Raw genomic sequence first — 20410 nt, forward strand, 5'->3', positions numbered from 1 at the left:
TTTCAGCAACCACATTTTGTCGTGGCTTTTTAGGGACCGTTCTTTGTGTTCGAATCCCATGATCTGCACAAAAATTTTTAAACTCTTTGATGTCATACTCACCTCCATTATCTGACCGCAGACATTTAATCTTCTTTCCGATCTGATTTTCTACTTCTGCTTTTCACTTTTTGAAAACAGTAAACACGTCAGATTTATATTTGAGAAAGTAAACCCATATCTTCCTTGTACAATCATCAATGAATGTGACATAGTATAGGGATCCTCCAAGAGAACGAACTGGAGCTAGTCTCCAAACATCAGTATGCACCAACTCTAGCTTTTCCTTCTTTGGAGGCCGTCCAACTTTGGAGAAAGTGACCATTTTCTGTTTTCCGAAAACACAGTCTTCACATAGCCCAATGTCTACAGATTTCAAGTCATGCAACTTGTTATTTGTTGTCATGATCTTCATTCCCTTCTCACTCATATGCCCAAGCCTGTAATGCCACAACAATTATTTATTATCACATTTCGCCACAGCCACTGTGTCTTTCACATCTGCAGTCATGTACAAAGTGCCAAGTTTGTGACCTCGTGCTATAACCATAACACCTTTGGTTATCTTCCAAGATCCGCCAACAAAGGTAGTAACATAGCCTTCGTCGTCTAACTGTCCGACCGAGATGAGATTCCTCTTCAACCCTGGGACATGTCTGACATCTTTTAACTTCCATACATGCCCATTCTCCATTTTAATGTGAACCTCACATTTCCCTACAATATCCAGAGGTTCATCAACTGCAAGGTATACTCTACCAAATTTTCCTGCAACATAGTTATGCATACTTTCATTAGAATACGTTGAATGGAAAGATGCGCCAGAGTCTAAAATCCAAGACTCTATAGAGCTGTGTACACTCAAGGCAAGTGCATCAGCTATATCTTCTGTTGCTGCATTTGCTGAATCATCTTCACGATTTGGGTTCTTCTTCTTCAACAACCTGCAATCTCTTTTCCAGTGTCCTGGCTTACCACAGTTCCAACAGCCATCACTTCGAAGTTTGGATTGACTCTTTCCCTTAGATTTGGACCTTCCACGCTCTTGGTAGCGTTGATTAGTTCTGCCCCTATTTTGAACATTTAGGGCAGAACCGAGGGGCTCTCCTGCCTCTCTTCTGCGAATGTCCTCACTAAGTATTAAATCTCGAACACCACTGAACTTCAATTTGTTTGACCCTGATGAGCTACTCACGGCGGTCACAGTGGCACTCCAACTCTCCGATAGAGATGACAGTAAAATTAAGGCTTGAACCTCATCATCAAACTTAATATCGATAGAACATAATTGAGAAGTAATAACATTGAACTCATTTATGTGATCCGTAACAGAGGCACCTTCAGTCATTTTCAAATTAAATAATCGACGCATCAGATATACCTTATTCGAAGCAGAGGGTTTTTCGTACATATCTGTTAGCGTCTTCATCAGACTTGCTGTCGTCTTCTCGTTAACAATGTTGAAGGCGACGTTTCTGGCCAGTGTCAACCGGATGACTCCAAGGGCTTGTCTATCCAGTAACTGCCAATCTGCATCAGCCATTGTTGCAGGTTTCGCTCCCATGAGTGGTTCATGCAGTTTCTTCTGATACAAGTAGTCCTCGATCTGCATCTTCCAGAATCCGAAGTCTTTACCGTCGAACTTCTCGATTCTGACCTTTCCTTCTTCCAGCGCCATTGTTCCTACCTCGAACGAACCTGGCTCTGATACCAGTTGTTAGGAACAACACAGAAAACTCTCCTCTCACACTCTCAAGAGGGGGTTAGAAGCAACAAGGAAGAAGACAACGATTTACGTGGTTCGGAGCAATAATCTCATACGTCCACGGTCGCACAGATCTCTTGTATTCTCTCTCTTAGAAGAACACACAGACAGACACACAACAACCGGCGGCCATCCTCAAAACATAAGGATTAGGGCAAACCCGCATTTGTACAAAATGACTTATATGTCCTTACATAAGGAAAATTTTCCATCGGGGGCTAATGCCCCCGAACCCCCAAGCAAGGGGGCGCTGCCCCCCTTGCAACCCCCAGCCAACTTATCGCGAAGTTGGATCCACGGTATTGCAAATGAGTGTCCAATATGGATCAAGTTCCATACACCAACACTTGAATGCCTTCAGCAAATTCCGATGCAAAGCATTGGAGTATATAATACAAGCACGACATCGCATCCTGGGATTGCTGCATGACATCTGGTGATGGCCTTTCAGACTGGAACCATCTTCTAGTGCCTTGAGAAATCCATTTCGACTCATATGTCGGAGCACGCCTCTTCCCCGCAACAATTCCGACAGTCCAAGCGAGAATTCAACTCCAGGGTGCCTAATCATAGAAAATGATATTCAAACTACACTGTGGACCGCCTGCCTGCAACACGATATTCTCCACAGAGCAACTAAGCCTCTGCTGCCTGTAAGAGGGGAAGAGAGAGAAGAGGAAAAGAGAAGATGGGGGAGAGGGTACGAGAGAGATAAAAGTTCCGGCTTGGGAAAGCGAAAGAGGGGCAAACCTATTTCCGGCGACCACTGCACCGGCGAGAGGGCAGAGGGGGCAGAAAGGGAGAGAGGGAGGGATCTGCAAAAACTTTTGAACGGGGCCCTCTCTGCCCCTTATGCCCTTAAACTTATATTGCTCGTATAGTCGTATTGCCTTTTTCTGTTTTATAAATTTAGTAATTGATGTTCAAACAAAAATAAAAAAAAAATACAAAGAAAAATATAATATTTCATAAACGTGCTTCAAATGTTCCCATTGCCAAACGTAGAAAAGCACATGTTTATTGAAGGAGAAGAGAAGGGTTCACGCCCTCCCAAATGCTCCTGGGTTAACATGAGTATCCGTCCTTAAATTTTTATTTAGGATAGCAACGAAGATATATACTTTTCTGAGTCCTCCAAATCTTAATGCCACCAATCTAATTTAGATGGTTCCAAACCCATAAATTAATGGATGACCAAGTTCACTTTAACGTTCATATGGAGTTTTGCGCAGGTCCAATTACATCCAGTACTCATTGGAAATTTGTGAACTTTTTCAAGTAATAGAAGTACTCTCGCTTACACAAAAAAGTATTTGATCATCAAAGCATAAGAATATCCTCTGAAGTCATCAAAATCAACTTTGAACGATTTATGATCTTTAGAACACAATTGCCAAGCTATTTTAGATTCAACTTGCACCAGAGAGTTGAATCGTTGATGCCCAAAATCATTGAGCAATAAAACCTGAACATGGCAGCAAAAAAAGGTATCAGGTAATTGTTTGTGTTCTCCATATTTCGTTGATGTTTCTAGCCATGACATCCAACCAACGTCATTAGTGACCACAAAAGAAAAAGAACGATTTTCATCTGCCATATTTTTTCTTGCTAAATAGAAACTAAGTTCGAGTAACTCGACCTGCGCTCCAAGAAAACGGCGGGGAAAAATTTTCCGCTTCTTCCCGCTATGAATTCGTCATCCATGACCTCATCCGTCGACACAGACGTATGAAATATTCGTGTCCTTCTTATAATAGTGCTCTAATTTATGTGATCGCATTGACTGGAAGAATGGATGCGCCGCCGACCAACAAGAGATGACAGCTATCTGAAAGGCATAAATGAAAGGATGAATACTTGTAATATTTTTATGAGGTAATACTAATGAAAAACTTGATAAACTATTTTTCCTTTGCTAGAAGACCCGTCCCTTCGAGTGATCCAAGTTGCGGCCCGACGTCTTTAAGACGCCACTTTCCAACCACATCCTCGACTGAAGCGCATCCTACCAGAGGGAGCGAGCGAGAGAGAGGAGAGACGATGATGAAGGGGAGGGTGGTACTCTTTCCGACACCAGGAGCAGGGCACCTAGTCTCCATGATCGAGCTGGCAAAGCAGATTCTGCATCACACCCACAACTTATCCATCACCATTCTCGTCGTCCAACCTCCCTCCTCCGCTCCTTTTGCCCCTTCCTCCGTCATCTCCCAACACCAAGATGCGGTGGCAGCCTCCGGCCTCGACATCAATTTCATGGAGCTTCCCCAAGTTGCTCCTCCTGAAGTCGAAGGCCGGACGAGCTACCTAGCCTACATGGACAACCATAAGCCCGTTGTCTCCGAGGCACTCGCGGCGCTCCAGCAAACCACCATCATCCCTGCCTTTATCGCCGACATGTTCTGCATCTCGTCGACGACTGCTTCTGTGGAGCTCGGCATCCCCACCTTCGTCTTCTTCACATCCGGAGCTACCACGCTTTGCCTCTTCCTTTACTTGCCGGAGATGGATCGAAGGTATGAACAGGACTTCAAAGACGTGACCGAGGCATTCGAGTTTCCCGGCTCGGTACAGCCGCTGCCTCTATCTGCCATGCCGAGTGTTTTGCAGACGAAGAAGGAAGAACCCTATCAGTGGTTCATGCGAAACGCCCATCTGTATTGTGGATTGGATGGAATACTGGTGAACACCTTCAACGAGTTGCAGCCACGAGCTATCGAGGCCTTCGCCGATGGACTCTGCTGCCCTGGAGCCCGAGCCCCGCCCGTGTATCCGGTCGGTCCATTGCTGAGTTTGGGCGCCGAGTCCGACTCGAACGACCACGATTGCATCAAGTGGCTCGACCAGCAGCCCCACTCATCCATCCTGTTCTTGTGCTTCGGCAGCATGGGCGCCTTCCCAACCGAGCAGATTCACGAGATCTCTCGCGGGTTGGAACTCAGCGGCCAGCGATTCCTGTGGTCGATCCGGGTTCGGCCGAGCGAGCCGGGGCCTGGCTTTGTGGGTCTCTGTGATGCAGATTTGGACGAGGTGCTGCCGGATGGGTTCGTGGAGAGGACGAGAGAGCGCGGTCTGGTTTGGCCAAAGTGGGTGCCGCAGGTCGCCATTCTCTCGCACCCAGCGGTCGGTGGATTCGTGTCCCACTGTGGATGGAACTCGACCCTCGAGAGCATGTGGTTCGGCGTGCCCATGATCGCTTGGCCTCTGTACGCAGAACAGGGGATGAACGCGTTTGAGTTGGTGGACGTCTTGGGAGTGGGATTAGCGCTGAACAGAGAAGACGGCGATGGCAGTAATGGGATGGTGAGAGCAGAGGAACTGGAGAGGGCGGCGAGGAGCTTGATAGAAGGTGAAGAAGGTAGAAAGGTCAGGGAGAAGATGAAGGAGATGCAAGAGTTGGGGAGGAAAGCTGTAGAGGAAGGAGGGTCGTCCTACCTCAATTTGGCGACGTTGGTCGAAATCTGGTCTACCGGCGGCATTCGGTAACTGCAGTTCCGGTAATCTTTCGGACAGTATTTTTGGGAGAGATATACGCGATCTCTTCACAACCTCTTAAACGTAATCGATCCAGACCATTTTTCGAAATTGTGTTTTTATTTTTCGAAATTGTGTTTCGAATTCTGGTCTACCGGCGGCATTCGGTAACTCGCACTTTCGTTTTCGTTTCAGTATGGTTCATTGTGCTTAGTTTGTTGTTTTCTTCGTTGGCTTTCTCTGCTGTTTTGAGTCTTTTGACGACGACTTGGGCCGTGCAGTAGGGACGTCATGGTAAAGAACTCGAATGAGGGTGAAACTTAATTATCTTAGGATGTAAAACGAGTGAACCTTGCCTGAAGTGGCGTTTGACAGCCGGTAAAATTTCGTCCTGTATGTTGCTTCTTTGATGTAGAGCATCCAGAAGGAATAATTGGATGCTTCTGGTTCTACTCTCTAATTTTTGAGCCACAAACGTTCAAGGGTGGGTGAAATGTGGCTGAAAAAAGTACTCCAATTTGTTGTTGCACTATTGCACCGTAAGAATAACCTTCACGTGAACCAGTAGTCCCATCAAACGCCCGTTCAGTTGCCGGGAACCCGAACGGACATCTAATTCCCGGCGTTTTGTATGACTGAAATCGAGCGTGCTCTAATTAGAAAGTAAAGATGAAAGGTCTCATTTTCAAGATACGTAAACTTGGCATTTCAATTGATATGTTGTCTGGATTCTCAAATCAAGGACCTGACGGTTCCTTTCTGATCGCCTGCATCCAAAAACACCGGGAAGAAAAAAAAAGAAAAAGAAAAGAAGACAAAAGAACGAAGAAAATAGTTAGTAGATCTGATGTGAAATAGCTCTGCTTAGCAAGACAGAAAATCTGTCCGAAATCATTGGCCTATAAAGTCAAGGATTGGATCTTTAGGACCCAGAAGTGATAGGCAGTTGACCAACATATTTGTGCCAAGTTCTCCTTGATTGCTGGCCAAAACATTCTTCCTTTTCTTCAATTAGTTTCACAAATTCACTTTTGCATGGATCGGATTCAGGTAACATATGAACTTGAATCGGAAAAAACTTCAAAAATGGATTTAAAAATCAGATAGAGTTCTCATTAAAAAATGACATCTGATCAGGTTCAGGTATGTAATTCAAATTTAAATTCAGATTTTGTTTTAAACAAATATCTCATATATCCAATTTTCACACATTTTGAATGTGGGTTTTAGCATATAATATGTGGTTTCATTTTAAAGTTCAGATCCAAATATGGTGTATAATTTTCCTCATTCACGTTCAAATGTGAAGGTGAATATAGACATGGGAACATCCAACAAATCAAATATGGTAAAGGGTAATACGATTCAGGTCGGATCCATTCACATCTCTAACCAGCGGCAAAATAAGTGTGCTATCACTGAATCATTTTCAAGTTCATCAAAGTATTTCCCCGTCATTTTTCATTTTAAAGTTACAACAGCCACCAAATGAGGAAATTGAGTTGCGTGCGCAGACCAAATGACGAGATTGAATTAAGTACACACAAAGGAAAGCGGCCACCCTTATCCTGCCTTTGTCAATTCCTGTGCTAGCAAAGCCAAGTTTCCAAAAGAGGACCCTCCTTCATTTACTGCTTTTCTAGCCAATGCTTTCATTTTATTCATGTCGTCCCTCACTTTCTTCCCTTCTTCGCCGCCAGCCATTAAGTTCCTCAAAACCTTCTGCAACTCCTCCCCTTTGACCAGGGCATCATCTTCCTCGCCTTTCTTGCTCACCCATCATGGCAGACAGGGCTCTGGTCTCCAAGTCATGGAAGGTGTTGGATAAGATCCCCATGGCCTCCAAGTAGAGGAGGGAGCTGTCGAGGAACCAAGTGTACTGGGGAGTCCCCTTGCGACGAAGCGGAAGGGGAAGATCCAGTGGGTGCAGAGGGTCCAAACCTGGAACTTCGATCTTCGCAGTCAAGTCCTCAAAATTCGATTCGAATCGGCTGTGCAGGGCAGGGAGATGGAGGAGGAGGGAGAGGGCAGCTGCACTGGCAGGGAAGAAGACGTAGGCAGTGGGGAGCAAGACGACGGTACTGGTCTTCATGGCCTGGCGGCTGCTGCTCCTGCTCATCCTTGCGAATTTCTCCTCCTCCCCCTGTTTCCCTGCCAAGCCAAGATGAATGTGGCCACTTTCCAAGTACCATTAATGGAAGACCAAAATTATCGTTTTTGTGCACAAGAAATTTCTTGGATCAAACATTGGCTAGAATTCTTTGCCTGTGTGAGACTTTGATGGGAGTGCATGGACTCCAGTACATGACTCTTGGAATTCTGACTAAGCTTTAATTATCAAGTTGCATTATGAATTTAACTTGGATTCCGATGAAAATTATAACTCGCTGTTGTTTTCATATTCAAGTATATGTATGATGTTAACTGTACCTGTGGATCTCAAATTTAGAAGAACATTTTTTATTTTGCAGAAAACGTACCTGTTAACATTGCTTTTGAAACGATACACATGATGAATCAAGTTGAACATCTTAATTCAGGTCTCAACTCTTTCATTTTAGCCTGAGCTTCTTACGCCTATGTCGTTGTTGAAGCACACCCAAGTTTCCTTCCATAAAACCGAGGGTGTGTTCAATGAGTCATTCAACTCGAACTCTCGACACGAACTTGCTTGCTAAGGAATGAACTCGCATAGTTTCGCTCTTTAATAAAAAAAAATCTTGGATCCATCCCTGGATGTCAAGTACTATCGTATAAGAGGGATGCACATCGGCTGTATATATGATTCTGTGCTATTGTTGAGGACCCATCTTTTTCCAAAGTTTGGTCACGTTGGACGGAAATCCCAACCTGCTATCTATGTCACTAGTGCAGGTGCGGGTGCGGTAACGGCACATTTTAAGAAATTTAAGTGCGATGGTGCGGTGATGATATTTTATTATTATTTTTAAATTTATTATATATATATAATAGAATAGGCATATTATTATAATTTAATTATTAATGTATATAACATACTTGAATAATTGTATTGCATAAAAAAATATCAAAACAACATATATTATATAAGTAATTTAATAACATGGTGAATAATTGTATTGCATAAAAAAATATCAAAACAACATATATTATATAAGTAATTTAATAACATGGGATTCTAACTGGGCTTGGGTGTGAGTCGGAATCGCACCTATGTCCGGAATCGCACCTATGTCCGGTATGCACCCGACTCGATGTGGATTCTAGTGCAACAATAAAATAAAAGAGTCTGGTGACTTAGCCTGTTAGTGGATATGGTTCAACCTCATCCATGAGCAAAATTATGTACGGGGAAAGAAGCCCTAAAATTTCGCCGGTCTGAAATTTAAAACAACAAAAAAAAAATCTCCTATACTAATGTTAAGACCAAAATAGGGTCCAATCTCATTATGTTCTTACAAGTAATACTTGGCGAAAGATTGTGCCAGCTAAAATGGTGATGATAATAATATCGAGATATTCTTGGATTCCATACGTTTGGCGCCTTCGTGTTCAGTGAATTACATGTTTTATGCCGTTTTTGGCGCAACTGCTTGTTAAATGTGAAATTCCAATTTCAAAATTCAGCCACAAAATGAATGCTGCCATTAATGATCTTGATTCTTTCTTGGATCTTGGGCGGAAAACTCTTCTTTGTAATTTCACAATCTGAATTTATGTCAGATCCATTCCCCCTCTGAGTTAGACCACTGTGGTAGAGGATAGAAACACGTGAGTTTTGCCAGATGAAATAAACAAATAGTTTTGCACCCCAATTCCAGTTTAAACACTTTGATCGTGTGAAGAAAGTGAAAAAAAAAAAGGATGTGTTTGATGACTGGATAACAAATCTGAGGTGTTCTGGCGTCTCAGCACTATACAATACCCTTTCAAACACGAATATGTTCTCCTAGTTTAACACAATTGTGTACAACTTTTGTGGATTTTCAGTTTCTCATTAACAAAGAATCAGATAATAGTTTTATAAATAATCTCCAAAGGGTGTAACATAGCTGATCAAGTTGGTAATGACATTTTACCAATTTGATTTTCATAAGCCTTATACTTCCGTGAAATAAGAAATACAGATAATATCAAGATGAAGGTATATAGTCCCGAACTAAACACACACACAGCCTTGAATTCTGGGGGTAAGGAGAAATGAGGAGGATGAATTTGGCTTCTTTTTCATTTTTTTTCATGCGGGTAGTAATCTATCATTCTCTAAGTGTAAAATTTTTTAACAAAATTTAAAGACAAAAAGTTTTCTAGATACAAGAAAAAACCAAAAACCACAAAAATAAAATAAAAATAACCAATTATACAAGCCAAGCTCAAGTTAGTGTATGCCGTTAATTCACTTGACTAGATTAGTGGGGTTTTATACAAGGTAGAACGTGTATGGCCTCCGGGTTTGGTTATTGGACCCGCACAGCAGTCGGCCTTCAATGGGAAAAGGCATCCGCGGGTAACGCGTTCGGGGCAATAGGGTCCGAACCCGCTCATCGAAAATTATAGCCGTTACGTCCACAGGTCAGCGTACTCTTTCAAATATTGGTGACCGTTGAGATCCGAACGTTACATCCCCATGCCGGATCAAAATACGCTCTTCGCTTCTGTCTGCAAGAATTGATTATTCTTCTTCTTCCATTTTCCTCCGTAGTTGTTCCTCTCATCCTCCACAGCTAGCCCCCCATCCTCTCTACGTCCCGTAGAAATCTTGTTGCTTTGGCTCTCTAAACGGAATGATGGAAGCGTCGAGCGAGGTGGAATGCCTCCATCCTCTCCAGATTGATGAGATATACGAATTTTCTGCTCCTAGGTTCTTCGATTTCATTGTCGGTGAGACAGAAGAGGAGATCCGTGCAGCCCAGCAGTGGTTTGAAGTGACCCGTAGCTATGCGCCTTCACGTATGTTCTTGTTCTTCTCGTCTTCTTCCCCCATTCTGTTGCTCATTTCCATTGGTTTGTGGTCATTCTCTTTCGTTCTCAGCCTCCACCATCTGTCTTGTTTATTCTCTTCACAATCAAGAAATCTCTGTTTGTTCTCTTGTTCAATAGGAGGCTCTTTTTCTTTCTTCCCCTAGTTTTACTCGATGTGTCTGGTTCATGGAAAATGGCATTTGAAAAGAAGGGCTTCTTGTTGTTGGGAAACTGAATCCGGTTCTTGCTACTACTAGTGACACTCATCTCAGCCACTGCCTGCCCACTGCAATTATCCATCATTTCTCTCTCTCCCAAATTGGAAATTGTTATGAGGGGCTTCATTTCTCCGAGGCCGAGAGAAATAAATTTTGGAATTGGGAACGACTTTGTTCTTGGCCTATTAAGGGGCTATGATGTATCAGCCTCCTTTCTCTTCTGAACTTAGAGGGCTCCTGCTAGTCTTTGGCGTTCGGAGCTTTTTATGCTTTGGGGATCTAGTAGTGTCCACGCTATAAGCTATCTTCCCTTTTATCAAGTTACAGTCAGCATATTGGTCTTTTTTTTTCCTCTCTTCATGATTGGGGTCTTGGCTGCTTAGAGTCTGATGGGATTTACCTGTGCTCGGTCTTCAGCATTCATGTTGCGAATCAAGACAAGCAGGAAGGTGGATATGGATAGCACTTGCAATTTCCAAGAAACGGAGGAGTTACTTCCGGTAACTCGCATCTCCTTTTTTTTTTGTTATTAAATTCATAGAATGATGCTCTGTATACTTTGCTTCTTTTCCTGCACGTGCATCGTCAAGAATCAGAACATTCGTGTTTCTAATTCACAGGCAAAGATGGCTACAGAGACCAGAGAAGCAAATCTGCCAAAAAGTGATTCTAGGTGAGTCGGTCTTATGGGTTTTTAACTCACGGGTATCTTTTAGACTAATCATTTTCTGTATATCTGAAATAAACGATCTCCTGTTATACCTTCTCAGGATTCCAGAAGAGAAGCTTACCGAGTCAGAAACTGTAGGTAAAGTTGGTGATGGACGACGTGCTGAAACAAGAGAGAACCAGGTTAACTAAAATTTAACAGTATAAATGAATCTTAATTTTTGCAATGGTTAAACTTCGAGAGTTTAATTTTTTGTTGTCTTCATTTTATATAGTTGGCTGCATCTGAATCTTCCGCCCAACCTGGTCGCATTCTTCAGAACGCAGATAGGTATGCTCTCAATCATCATAATGGCAGGAAATCTTTTGAAATAGGTTCCTCACTTTTCAGTTGTTGACAGTAATGACACTAACTTTGGTTGGTCGTACTGCAGTTCTACCATCGAGAAATCAGCTACGAAGAAACCAATTAAACCAACTGACGGTATGAATTTAATTCATGATATTCACTTTTTGCGAAGGAGTTGACAACTATGTCTGCCATGAGGAAATAAGATAAATAAGATAACCTGGCATGGAATGGAAAATCTGCGAACATCCTAGCTTCTTCGAATTCCATGGAAATAATTTACCGTGTCCAGCTTCCCTTATGGTTCTCTTTCGACTCAAAAATGTATGTATTATTTATGTTTCATGTGCAGAAATTGGTGCGGGGACTCCCAAAGCACAAATTATGTCTTCCAAAAATGGGCACGTTCATAGCTGCAAGAATCCAACAGCCAAAATGAAACTACAAAAGCCCTCTACTGCAACGAAGTTAACTAAACAAACACCAATGTCACAAGCAAGAACTACCAAGGGGAGCGCTTTGAGGTTGTTTTCATTAATCGACAACAATCGATCCGGAAAAATGTTGCAACTGTGGTATCATGCTTACCTGTTCTTATATGTTTGCCAGATTGCCTGCTAGTGCACTTAAGAATTCAGCAAATATTGACATCAAACAAGAAAATCAAGCGATCAAGAGGCAAAAGCTTGATGGGGGAAGATCAAGACAGGTATCCCTACAACCTGGCCATCCCTTCATCAATTCAGTTTTTTGTTGGCAGGATAGTGTGTAAAATTCTTGCTATGGCGCCAAAATTTTTTCAGATTCTTAATGTCAAAGAACGGGTTTTGCATCATAAGTCTGAAGCTGTGGCTTCAAAAGAAAAAGCAGCAAACGGGCAAGCAACTAGAACCTGCAGGGAAAAGAGATACGAGTTAACCGTCAAAAAGGTAGCTTCACTGCTGTTTTGCTTTTTGTACAAACAGGACCTTGATTTTTAACTTCCTCATGCCAAATAATTATCGTTGCTTTCAGGAAATAAATCCTTTTGTTTCAGCAGCAGAATTGGTGAATAAATTCCATTCAAGAACGAGAGAACTGGAAATCTCACAGCACAGATCCCTCTCACATGTACCGAGATTATTACCCTATTTGAACCATTTGCGTTTGCTTGTTCTCGTCTTTCTGTTTTCTATAATTCCTGAAATTGGAATTCAGGCGGTTTGTAATGTTCCTTTTTTTTATTTTTTTTATACTTCATAGGATGATGCTGCGTCCATGACCCATCGCAAGCCTCCATTAGCATTGACACAACCAAAGGAACCCGAATTCTTGACAGCTCGACGGGTTCGGCCTGTAAAAGTAAAGAGTTCTGCTGAACTGGAAGAAGAAATGCTTGCAAACATTCCCAAGTTCAAAGCAAGACCAGTAAACAAGAAGGTTTTTATCCCCATTCTACCAGCAATCGATTCTCTTTTTCTTACCAAACGGAATTGCTGAACATTATCGCGTCCATATGAAACTGAACAGATCCTGGAAGCCCGTAGTCTGCCGGTCCCATCCAGAAGCATCCCTCAGCCACCGGAGTTCCATGAGTTCCATCTGAAAACAATGGAAAGAGCTTCTCAGCATGCTGGGACATCTTATATGGAAATTTCACAGAAAGTATGCTTTCTTTATCTGCAAGCCAAAAAATTGCAGCTCCTGCGCCTCTAATGTTTTTTGATATTAAGAATTTTGGGTTTTGTATTTGCAGGGGAAGAGCAAGCCTGAGAACACGGCAGCCTATGGGCTAACTGTACCCAAATCACCACACCTGGAAACATCAACACGTTCACGCCCCCAGACGTAGGATGACTTCGATCTTAAATCCTTTGCTCAATTTATCTTATCTTCATTTCTGATGTGTCCTTTCTGAACTATGGCAGCATCAAAAGTTCGGAAGAACTGGAGCAGGAAGAGCTAGCGAATATGCCTAAGTTCAAAGCGAGGCCGCTGAACAAGAAGGTATCACTTTCATTGATGTCATGACAGGAGGGTGAACTCTTAGAAAAGCCATTTTTTTTCTTTTTCGTTACTGCGATCTCACTTCTAATCAACATACAGATACTCGTGAGCAAAGGAGAACTTGGAGTTTTCCGTAATCAGAAGCACCAAGCTACCATACCACAGGTGACTGTTACCCTTGTTTTGGATTTCATAAAACTCGTGAAATTTTTGCTGTATATTTATTTACATGTTTTGCAATTTTCAGGAGTTCCACTTTGCAACCGATGAAAGAATACCTGCCGTGCATCCCGTGGTTGACCTCTTTGACAAGGTATAATCTACAACTTGCATTGGTGATTTCTTTCAATAGGTGGCATTTGAAAGGCGTTGATTAATCCTGAGTTTGGTATATTATTATTGTTTCCAGCTATCTATAAACTCAGACTGTCGCGACAAAGAAATTCCACGAATCACGATACCGAATCCTTTCAATCTTCAGACCGAGGTTTGTAGGCAATCGTGTTTGTGTTGGTACTACATGGTTACATGGTTTTCATTTTCCGTTTGTCTTATATTCCAATGGTTGAACGTGAATTTTAGGAGAGAGGTTTGGAGAAAGAAAAGAGATTCTTGGCAGAAGTTTTGCATGAACAGTTGGAGGAGCAAAAGGCCAGGGTTCCTAAAGCTAGTCCATATCCATATTCCACAGACTACCCAGTGGTAGGCTCTTGTCGTACGTAAGCAAGATAGATATTCTTGTTTCACGCAGTAAAAGTTCACTTAAGAAATGTTTTTGCCTTTAGATACCACCAAAGCCTCAACCAAAAGAGTGTACAAAGCCAGAGGCATTTCAACTAGTGAGCCTCATCAGGCACGAGGAAGAGATGCAGAGGTTGATGCAGGAAAAGGAAAGAATGGAAAAAGAGGTGGCAGAGATGAGAAAATTCAAGGCACAACCAATTTTGGACAGGTAATCCTTTTATAGAAGTTTAAGACAATATCGGCTTTTCTTTAAGGCATTTTGAAAATGCACCAGGGAAATTGCTAACAAATTTTTAAATCTATTCAGCGACCCAATTCCAGTTCCTGAGAAGAGAAGGATTCCTCTTACCCAAGTTCAGGAATTTGCACTCCATGTGGATCACCGATCTGTAGACAGAGCTGAATTTGATAAGAAGGCAGGAAAACGTCTTCAAATCTATATAGTTTGTGCCTTATTTTGTGCAGCGAGAATGGCAAACTAATTTTTAGTAGCATTTTCTGTTGCATGCGTTTTATATACAGGTAAAGGAAAAGGAGGCCATATACAAAAGATACAGGGAAGAATATGAAGCCGCTAAAGCGGTAAGTGAGAATTCCTTTTGCCACGAGCAAAAACGCAAAAACTGAGAAATTTGTATGGAAGGTTTTGCCATTCTTTTGATTTATGTTGATTCTTGTGTTGTAGATGGAAGAGGAGAAAGCAACAAAGCAAATGAGAAGGATGATGGTGCCTCATGCGAGACCTGTACCGAGCTTCGCAAATCCGTTTGTTCCGGAAAGGTAAGACGGGGTTGCCCTCATCCTTTTCTTCGGCTTGTTCACAAAGAAGTGGTTTTGAGATTCTTTTGTTTCTTTTTTTTCTGCAGGTCATCGAAAGAAATTACAAAACCGAAATCGCCATGCCTACTTATAGCCCAAAGGAAACAAAGGGCCGCAGCTTCTGGTTTTGCGCATATGCGATGACCTCCATCAAAAAGAAAACTTGTCGCCATATGTAGCCCCACTGTACCCTTCAAGAAAGCTTGAACGCCCGTGAAAACTAACTGTGTGCCATAAATCTATCTGTAGTCTGTATGCATAACGTATATAGCATATGATGTATTATTCTTGATTTTTTGGAACTTTGAGTTCAATTAATGGGAGATACCAGTTACCACCCTCGAATTTCTGTTCCCCCACTTCCCAATATGAAACTCTGTTCTTTTACTTTCCCAATGGATTTTTCTCTTATCGAAGCTAATTGGAGAATATACTGCAACTCAGAAGAAAAAGTAATCAAAATTGACAAATTTTCCCATGAACAAACACGAAACTAAAATTTCCCTCCGGCAACTCTGTCCCCGACTAGCTTTTTTGCACCAGCAGAAAATTGGACCAGTGTGCACAATTCCCCTTGAAAAGAGGCAACTTGCATCTTACTGTTATCCCAACCATCTTACAAGAATCATGGCTCAGGTGGTGCTTGGCTGCTTCTGTCAGTTGACAAAAAAGATTAACAGAATTACGAAGACAACGAATTTGATACAAAGCACCAAACTTAGTTGTCCCATTGATATTTTTAATTGGTTTTGCTCGTTATTCTCTCACATTTCTGGGTCTCTCAAGAAGATTGCAAACTTTTGTCAGGCAGCTCCCACTTGAAAAGTATCGACTCCTGTGGATATGTTTAAAAGGACCCATTTCCCGCTCCTTCCACCCTCTCAGCAGCTGCAAAATGGCCTTGAAGTACCTGAGTATTACTTTCTTTCTATTGAGTCTCTTCTGCCATCCTCTTGGGCTCATTTTCCGAAGATGCTGTCATGGGGAGTTGCCCCTCCTCCCCGGATGTGACTTCACGTTGGTTCAGTCTTCAAGCTAAGGTCCAAACGCAATGCAATTTACAATCCTGGGTTCATTTTTGGCCAGTCTATGTGTTTTATAGCAGGGGCAGAGCTATCGTTTATTTTGGAGCTGTGCGGAAGCACAGAGACTGTTTCGGCATCTTGTTGCCATCTTTCCCCATCTTCGGTTTTGCGTGATCTTCTTTTTGGTGGCAGATTTCAGTTATAGGTAACGATATCTCATTTCACCGGCATTCCTACTGTCTTGCTTTTTAATCTTCGGACTGAGATTACTACTATCGTTAAGGCCTTCTGACCTCCTGATCTTATCGCTTCCTTTAATTGAATTCGTTTTCGTCTCTCTTTCTCTCTCTCTCTCAATCAATTAGATATGACGGAACTCTTCCGTTGCTGCGATTATGCGTGTCCTGAAAACATACATAACGTAGAAGTTAATAAACTATATCAGGCTCTATTTGGTGCGGCAAATTTCAATTGGACTTCGTTCTCCATTAGGAAGCCCAGTCGATTAACCTTCTATTATTGCAAATTGTAGTCAAAACAGTAAATCTGTGTCTTTTCTCGCATGAAAAAGGTAAAATAAGGTCGTTTTCTCTTTATCTTTTTCGACCGCAAGATGAATTTTCATATGGAGTCCATAAGATGCCTCCGGCAAGGCTGCCCACCCTCTGACTACGTGAAACGAACCCTTCACCCGACTTTAAATAATAATTAAAAAACAGTCACGAATGAAATCGGAGATTTTCATAAAGAAAGCAGTCCAACTTTTAGCGAGATGAGAATAAACACGCTTCATTTAATAATTCTGGCTTTTTTTTTCGTTCCTTCAAAGTGTTTGAGTCAGCTTTCATCAAGCATCTGAACGAAATTAATATTTCTCTTATTACCCATTCAATTCGATTTGGAATTCCCACGGAAAAGAGGCGATCATGCATCATGCATCTAAGCATTGTTTTCTTAATTTGATTCAAACTCCAGTAAATTTAGACCTGCACTAGTGTTTGTATGCGAATCATTTGTTTGGTCATAAGGTGACACTCTTCCGACGGAAGGGGGCCGGAGTGGACCCTTCCATTAGAGAAAGAATAAAGAATGATACGTACAAGACAACAAAACCAAACCCCCACGTCAATGCATCCCTTGCTCATACGGCAAGAATCTTACATCCCAAGAAAGGGCAAAATTACAGATCTCCCTATTGGAGAAATTTCTATCCACAAAATGCATATCGTTCAACACTATGGATTCTAATGCATCTAACCAAGATTTCCTTTGCTAATTGTTGGCTCTAATGTCAATTAAAGAACGACAATAGGGAACATGTCGAAGTAAAGATTGACAAATGATCGACTCTGTAAGTGAAAATTAGCTACCATTTCTTCATTATGTCATAGATAGAATGCCATAACAGAAATAACCTGCTGCAGTTATATCCGCTCCTCATAGGGATTTGCCAAAAAGGACTGAAAACCTCAGTTTACAACCAAAGATTAATAGCAAGTAGCATCTGGTTAGATCAGTCTTGCTTCAGAATAATGTTCTCACAAGCCTGCCGTTATACCTCTTTTTTAGCTTCATCAATAGGTTTGTCGATCTGGTTGCAGGAGTAAAGGATTCTAATCCTAGAGGTTCCATACAACTATACTGAAACAAAGGATCCAACAAAGCTTAAACTCTCTTTGTACAAGATGTAACACTCCAAATATTTAGTCTCGTATTAAAGATTATGAGGAATCTTCAAGGGTTTATAAAGGGGGTCATTATTCTCACACGCACGGATGGACGCGTGTGTATTAAGGGGGGTGGATTGTAACGCTTTAAATATTTAGTCCCGTATCAAAGATTATGAAGAATCTTCAAAGGTTTATAAAGGGGGTCATTAATATGAGCCCGAGTCCAAGAAAACAATATAAATCTTCAAATCTTCAAAAGTTTATAAAGGGGGTCATTACCATGAGCCCGAGTCCAAGAAAACGATATAAATCTCCAAAGCTTCAAATGATCCTTTGTCTTCTTGCATAGAAGACAGGCAAAGGCTAAGGAGAATCCTAATCTTTGTAGTCTGACATGTGTAAGTAATCTCCCATGACTGCCAATGTAAACAAACTGACAGGCATGCATGCAGTAAGGATTTGAAGTTTCAAATCCATTTCTGCCATTTCATCACAGTTCCCCTAGCTCGAATGTGCTCCCACATTTAAATACCGACATTTAAAGTGTATTTAGGTGGGGGTCAAAATTGAGGTTATTTAAAATCTATACTTGATCAAATGATGATTTCAAAGAGAAATGTAAATAACTACTCCCTTCAGGTTTTTTCAGAAAAAACTATTGTTTTAGTCTTATCACTCAAACACTAGCCAGATTTTAGATACACAAGACCTGATTTTCACAAAGGCATAACAATCTACATATTTATGATCTAAAAGGGGACAAGTTTTTGTTGCATGGTCTTTTTTCTGTCGTTTGTCTCATTGAAAAGAAGATGATTCAGATTCTAACCAGTATTTTGATAATTACATTTCTTTCAACTTTATCTCAGATTATTCTGTTAAAATTACGCGTCCCAACACGTGGGACCATACAATCCTTTCATTTTAGATCAGAATATTAAAAGCCAAAAAGGCTACAACCGAGAGGGATCACTGTTGAGTTGGTAGGCCACCTGCCCTCCCTAGTTCATCTAAAAGGAGGAAAAGGAAAAAGGGAAAAGAGAAAAGATCGCGTAGAAATAAAAGGCTCATAGTAGATTTCAGGGCCCACATACCACCGCCTGAATCTGTCATGGCCGGACTGCCGTCGCCTAAGAACGGCCCAATCCAGCCGCCGATGCTTCAACAACACGAGGGGTCGTGATGAACAATGCCGTTGACGTGTTCCGTCCGGTCATGCTATGTTCCACGATCGCAAGCAAATCGCAGAGGCAAATTGAAGATACATGTCAACTAGGAGATAGATGCGCGAGATTTTATCAACTTGGTGGCATTCACAGGGCTACCATACTACAATGACGCCTTCCCTTCGCATCCACCACCAGATGTGAAGGTTAAGTGGCAGAAAATGAAGCCCAAAAACGAAAAAGTTGCCGTGAGAAGCTCGATCTCATGCTATTGGACAGGAAACATTAAAAAAAGCCACCCTTACCTACTAAAGCTTTTCGTGTCGGCCCGTGAATTATAATCCATCTAAGCTGCATTTGGTAGAACGAAAGTTGGGATGCAAGGAAGACAAAGATGCAAACGCCTGAAGTAGAGCAACCAAAAGGCTTGAGCATCTGATTTAAATATGTTCTAGTTGCACATAAGAGACTATTGATCACTAGCAGTGACATAACCGTCTTGGTGCACAAAAGCTTATAAAATGTCATGCTTTGTCTTCTTTCCCACATGCTAGACTTGCTGGTAACGGATTTGATCGTTGGTGCCTAATCCTTTTTGTGCCTTTGCAGAGACAGAAATATAGTTAGTTGGTGCCTAATCCTTTTTGTGCCTTTGCAGACACAGAAATATAGTTAGTTGGTGCCTAATCCTTTTTGTGCCTTTGCAGAGACAGAAATATAGTTCACATTGCAGCAGGTTTTGGAGTTCATTTATCTGTTGATTAGAAAATATGGAGCAGTTTTATCTAACAAAAGAGTTTTTTTTTTTTTGATAGATAAGAGTGCCGACAACCGGAGGTACTTGATTATGGAGAAAATGATACCTGACGGTCCTTACCTCAAGTATTTCTACGAATATGGTTCAAGAGCAAATTCTGGATAGGGACGTAGACTCTCTTAAGACCAGCATCACAGTTAACTGGCGCTCAACTTTTACAAATTCGACAGAATTTAAGTTAGCTGAGAGTGCCAACAGGAAACACTCAGCAGGTCAAGAAATTTATTAACATGCTGAGTTATACATTCAAAACATGCTGTATTAACAGAAGGTGGCGGCGAGTTGAATATTAATCTGCAAGAACTGTTCCTCATGTGCAGAATTAGGACTTAACACTTCGAACAATGTAAATTATCATAAATACAACGTGTGAAGCCACCAACTGCTTGTGGAACTATCCATGTACTAACCAGAAAAAGATAGTGCATTATGGAGCTAGAATTAGAATGAGCCTTATTTGGATATCTATCAAAGCTACCAACGGTACCGAATCCTACAAGTTATCAACTAAAAATTTTGGCCATTCTGTCAGGTTACCTTGGCTTTCTAGAAGCATTTCAGCATCGTTTCCCTCTTTTTCACTTTTAGTTGGCTCCTAGTGCCCATCTCCTCCAAAATCATCCACCGCATCTTTATTTGGTCTTATCAAGCTATTCCTTGGCCTTCTAGATCATTTCACCATATGATATGAATTTCTTATATTCTTTCCTCTTTCCAACTCTCCCCAAACC

At 41.6% G+C, this 20410-nt stretch overlaps 2 protein-coding genes and 1 long non-coding RNA gene across 3 annotated transcripts; 2 read left to right on the top strand and 1 right to left on the bottom strand.

Moving 5' to 3' along the window:
* Positions 1-3101: 3101 nt before the first annotated feature.
* LOC126409713 (uncharacterized) lies at positions 3102-3628 on the bottom strand. The gene is made up of 2 exons (XR_007572324.1): positions 3444-3628; positions 3102-3269 (listed from the first exon to the last, which is right to left on the bottom strand). It is a non-coding gene; the product is annotated as an uncharacterized LOC126409713 (long non-coding RNA).
* A 44-nt stretch (positions 3629-3672) lies between these two features.
* On the top strand, positions 3673-5500 carry LOC116246000 (UDP-glycosyltransferase 88B1-like). Its single transcript, XM_031617665.2, has one exon. It carries the CDS (start codon positions 3689-3691, stop codon positions 5285-5287), a length of 1599 nt encoding a protein of 532 aa, XP_031473525.1. The 5' UTR covers positions 3673-3688; the 3' UTR covers positions 5288-5500.
* A 4376-nt stretch (positions 5501-9876) lies between these two features.
* On the top strand, positions 9877-15346 carry LOC116263329 (protein TPX2). Its single transcript, XM_031643023.2, has 23 exons — positions 9877-10204; positions 10852-10934; positions 11055-11107; positions 11205-11286; positions 11379-11434; positions 11538-11587; positions 11805-11976; positions 12062-12161; positions 12256-12381; positions 12467-12562; positions 12695-12871; positions 12962-13096; positions 13188-13279; positions 13360-13438; positions 13538-13603; positions 13686-13751; positions 13848-13925; positions 14021-14140; positions 14224-14390; positions 14490-14598; positions 14705-14764; positions 14868-14962; positions 15049-15346. Exons 1-23 carry the CDS (start codon positions 10039-10041, stop codon positions 15143-15145), a joined length of 2325 nt encoding a protein of 774 aa, XP_031498883.1. The 5' UTR covers positions 9877-10038; the 3' UTR covers positions 15146-15346.
* The last annotated feature ends 5064 nt before the right edge of the window (positions 15347-20410 follow it).

This window comes from Nymphaea colorata, chromosome 1 (assembly GCF_008831285.2).
Source record: "Nymphaea colorata isolate Beijing-Zhang1983 chromosome 1, ASM883128v2, whole genome shotgun sequence".
Lineage (NCBI taxonomy): Eukaryota > Viridiplantae > Streptophyta > Magnoliopsida > Nymphaeales > Nymphaeaceae > Nymphaea > Nymphaea colorata.

Excerpts from the sequence above, each read along its gene's own strand:
- LOC116246000 (XM_031617665.2), top strand. The coding sequence starts at position 3,689 with ATGAAAAACTTGATAAACTATTTTTCCTTTGCTAGAAGACCCGTCCCT.
- LOC116263329 (XM_031643023.2), top strand. The coding sequence starts at position 10,039 with ATGATGGAAGCGTCGAGCGAGGTGGAATGCCTCCATCCTCTCCAGATT. Across the intron at positions 11,287-11,378 it reads CTGAAACAAGAGAGAACCAG|TTGGCTGCATCTGAATCTTC; the intron begins GTTAACTAAAAT and ends CATTTTATATAG. Across the intron at positions 11,977-12,061 it reads ACCAAGGGGAGCGCTTTGAG|ATTGCCTGCTAGTGCACTTA; the intron begins GTTGTTTTCATT and ends TATGTTTGCCAG.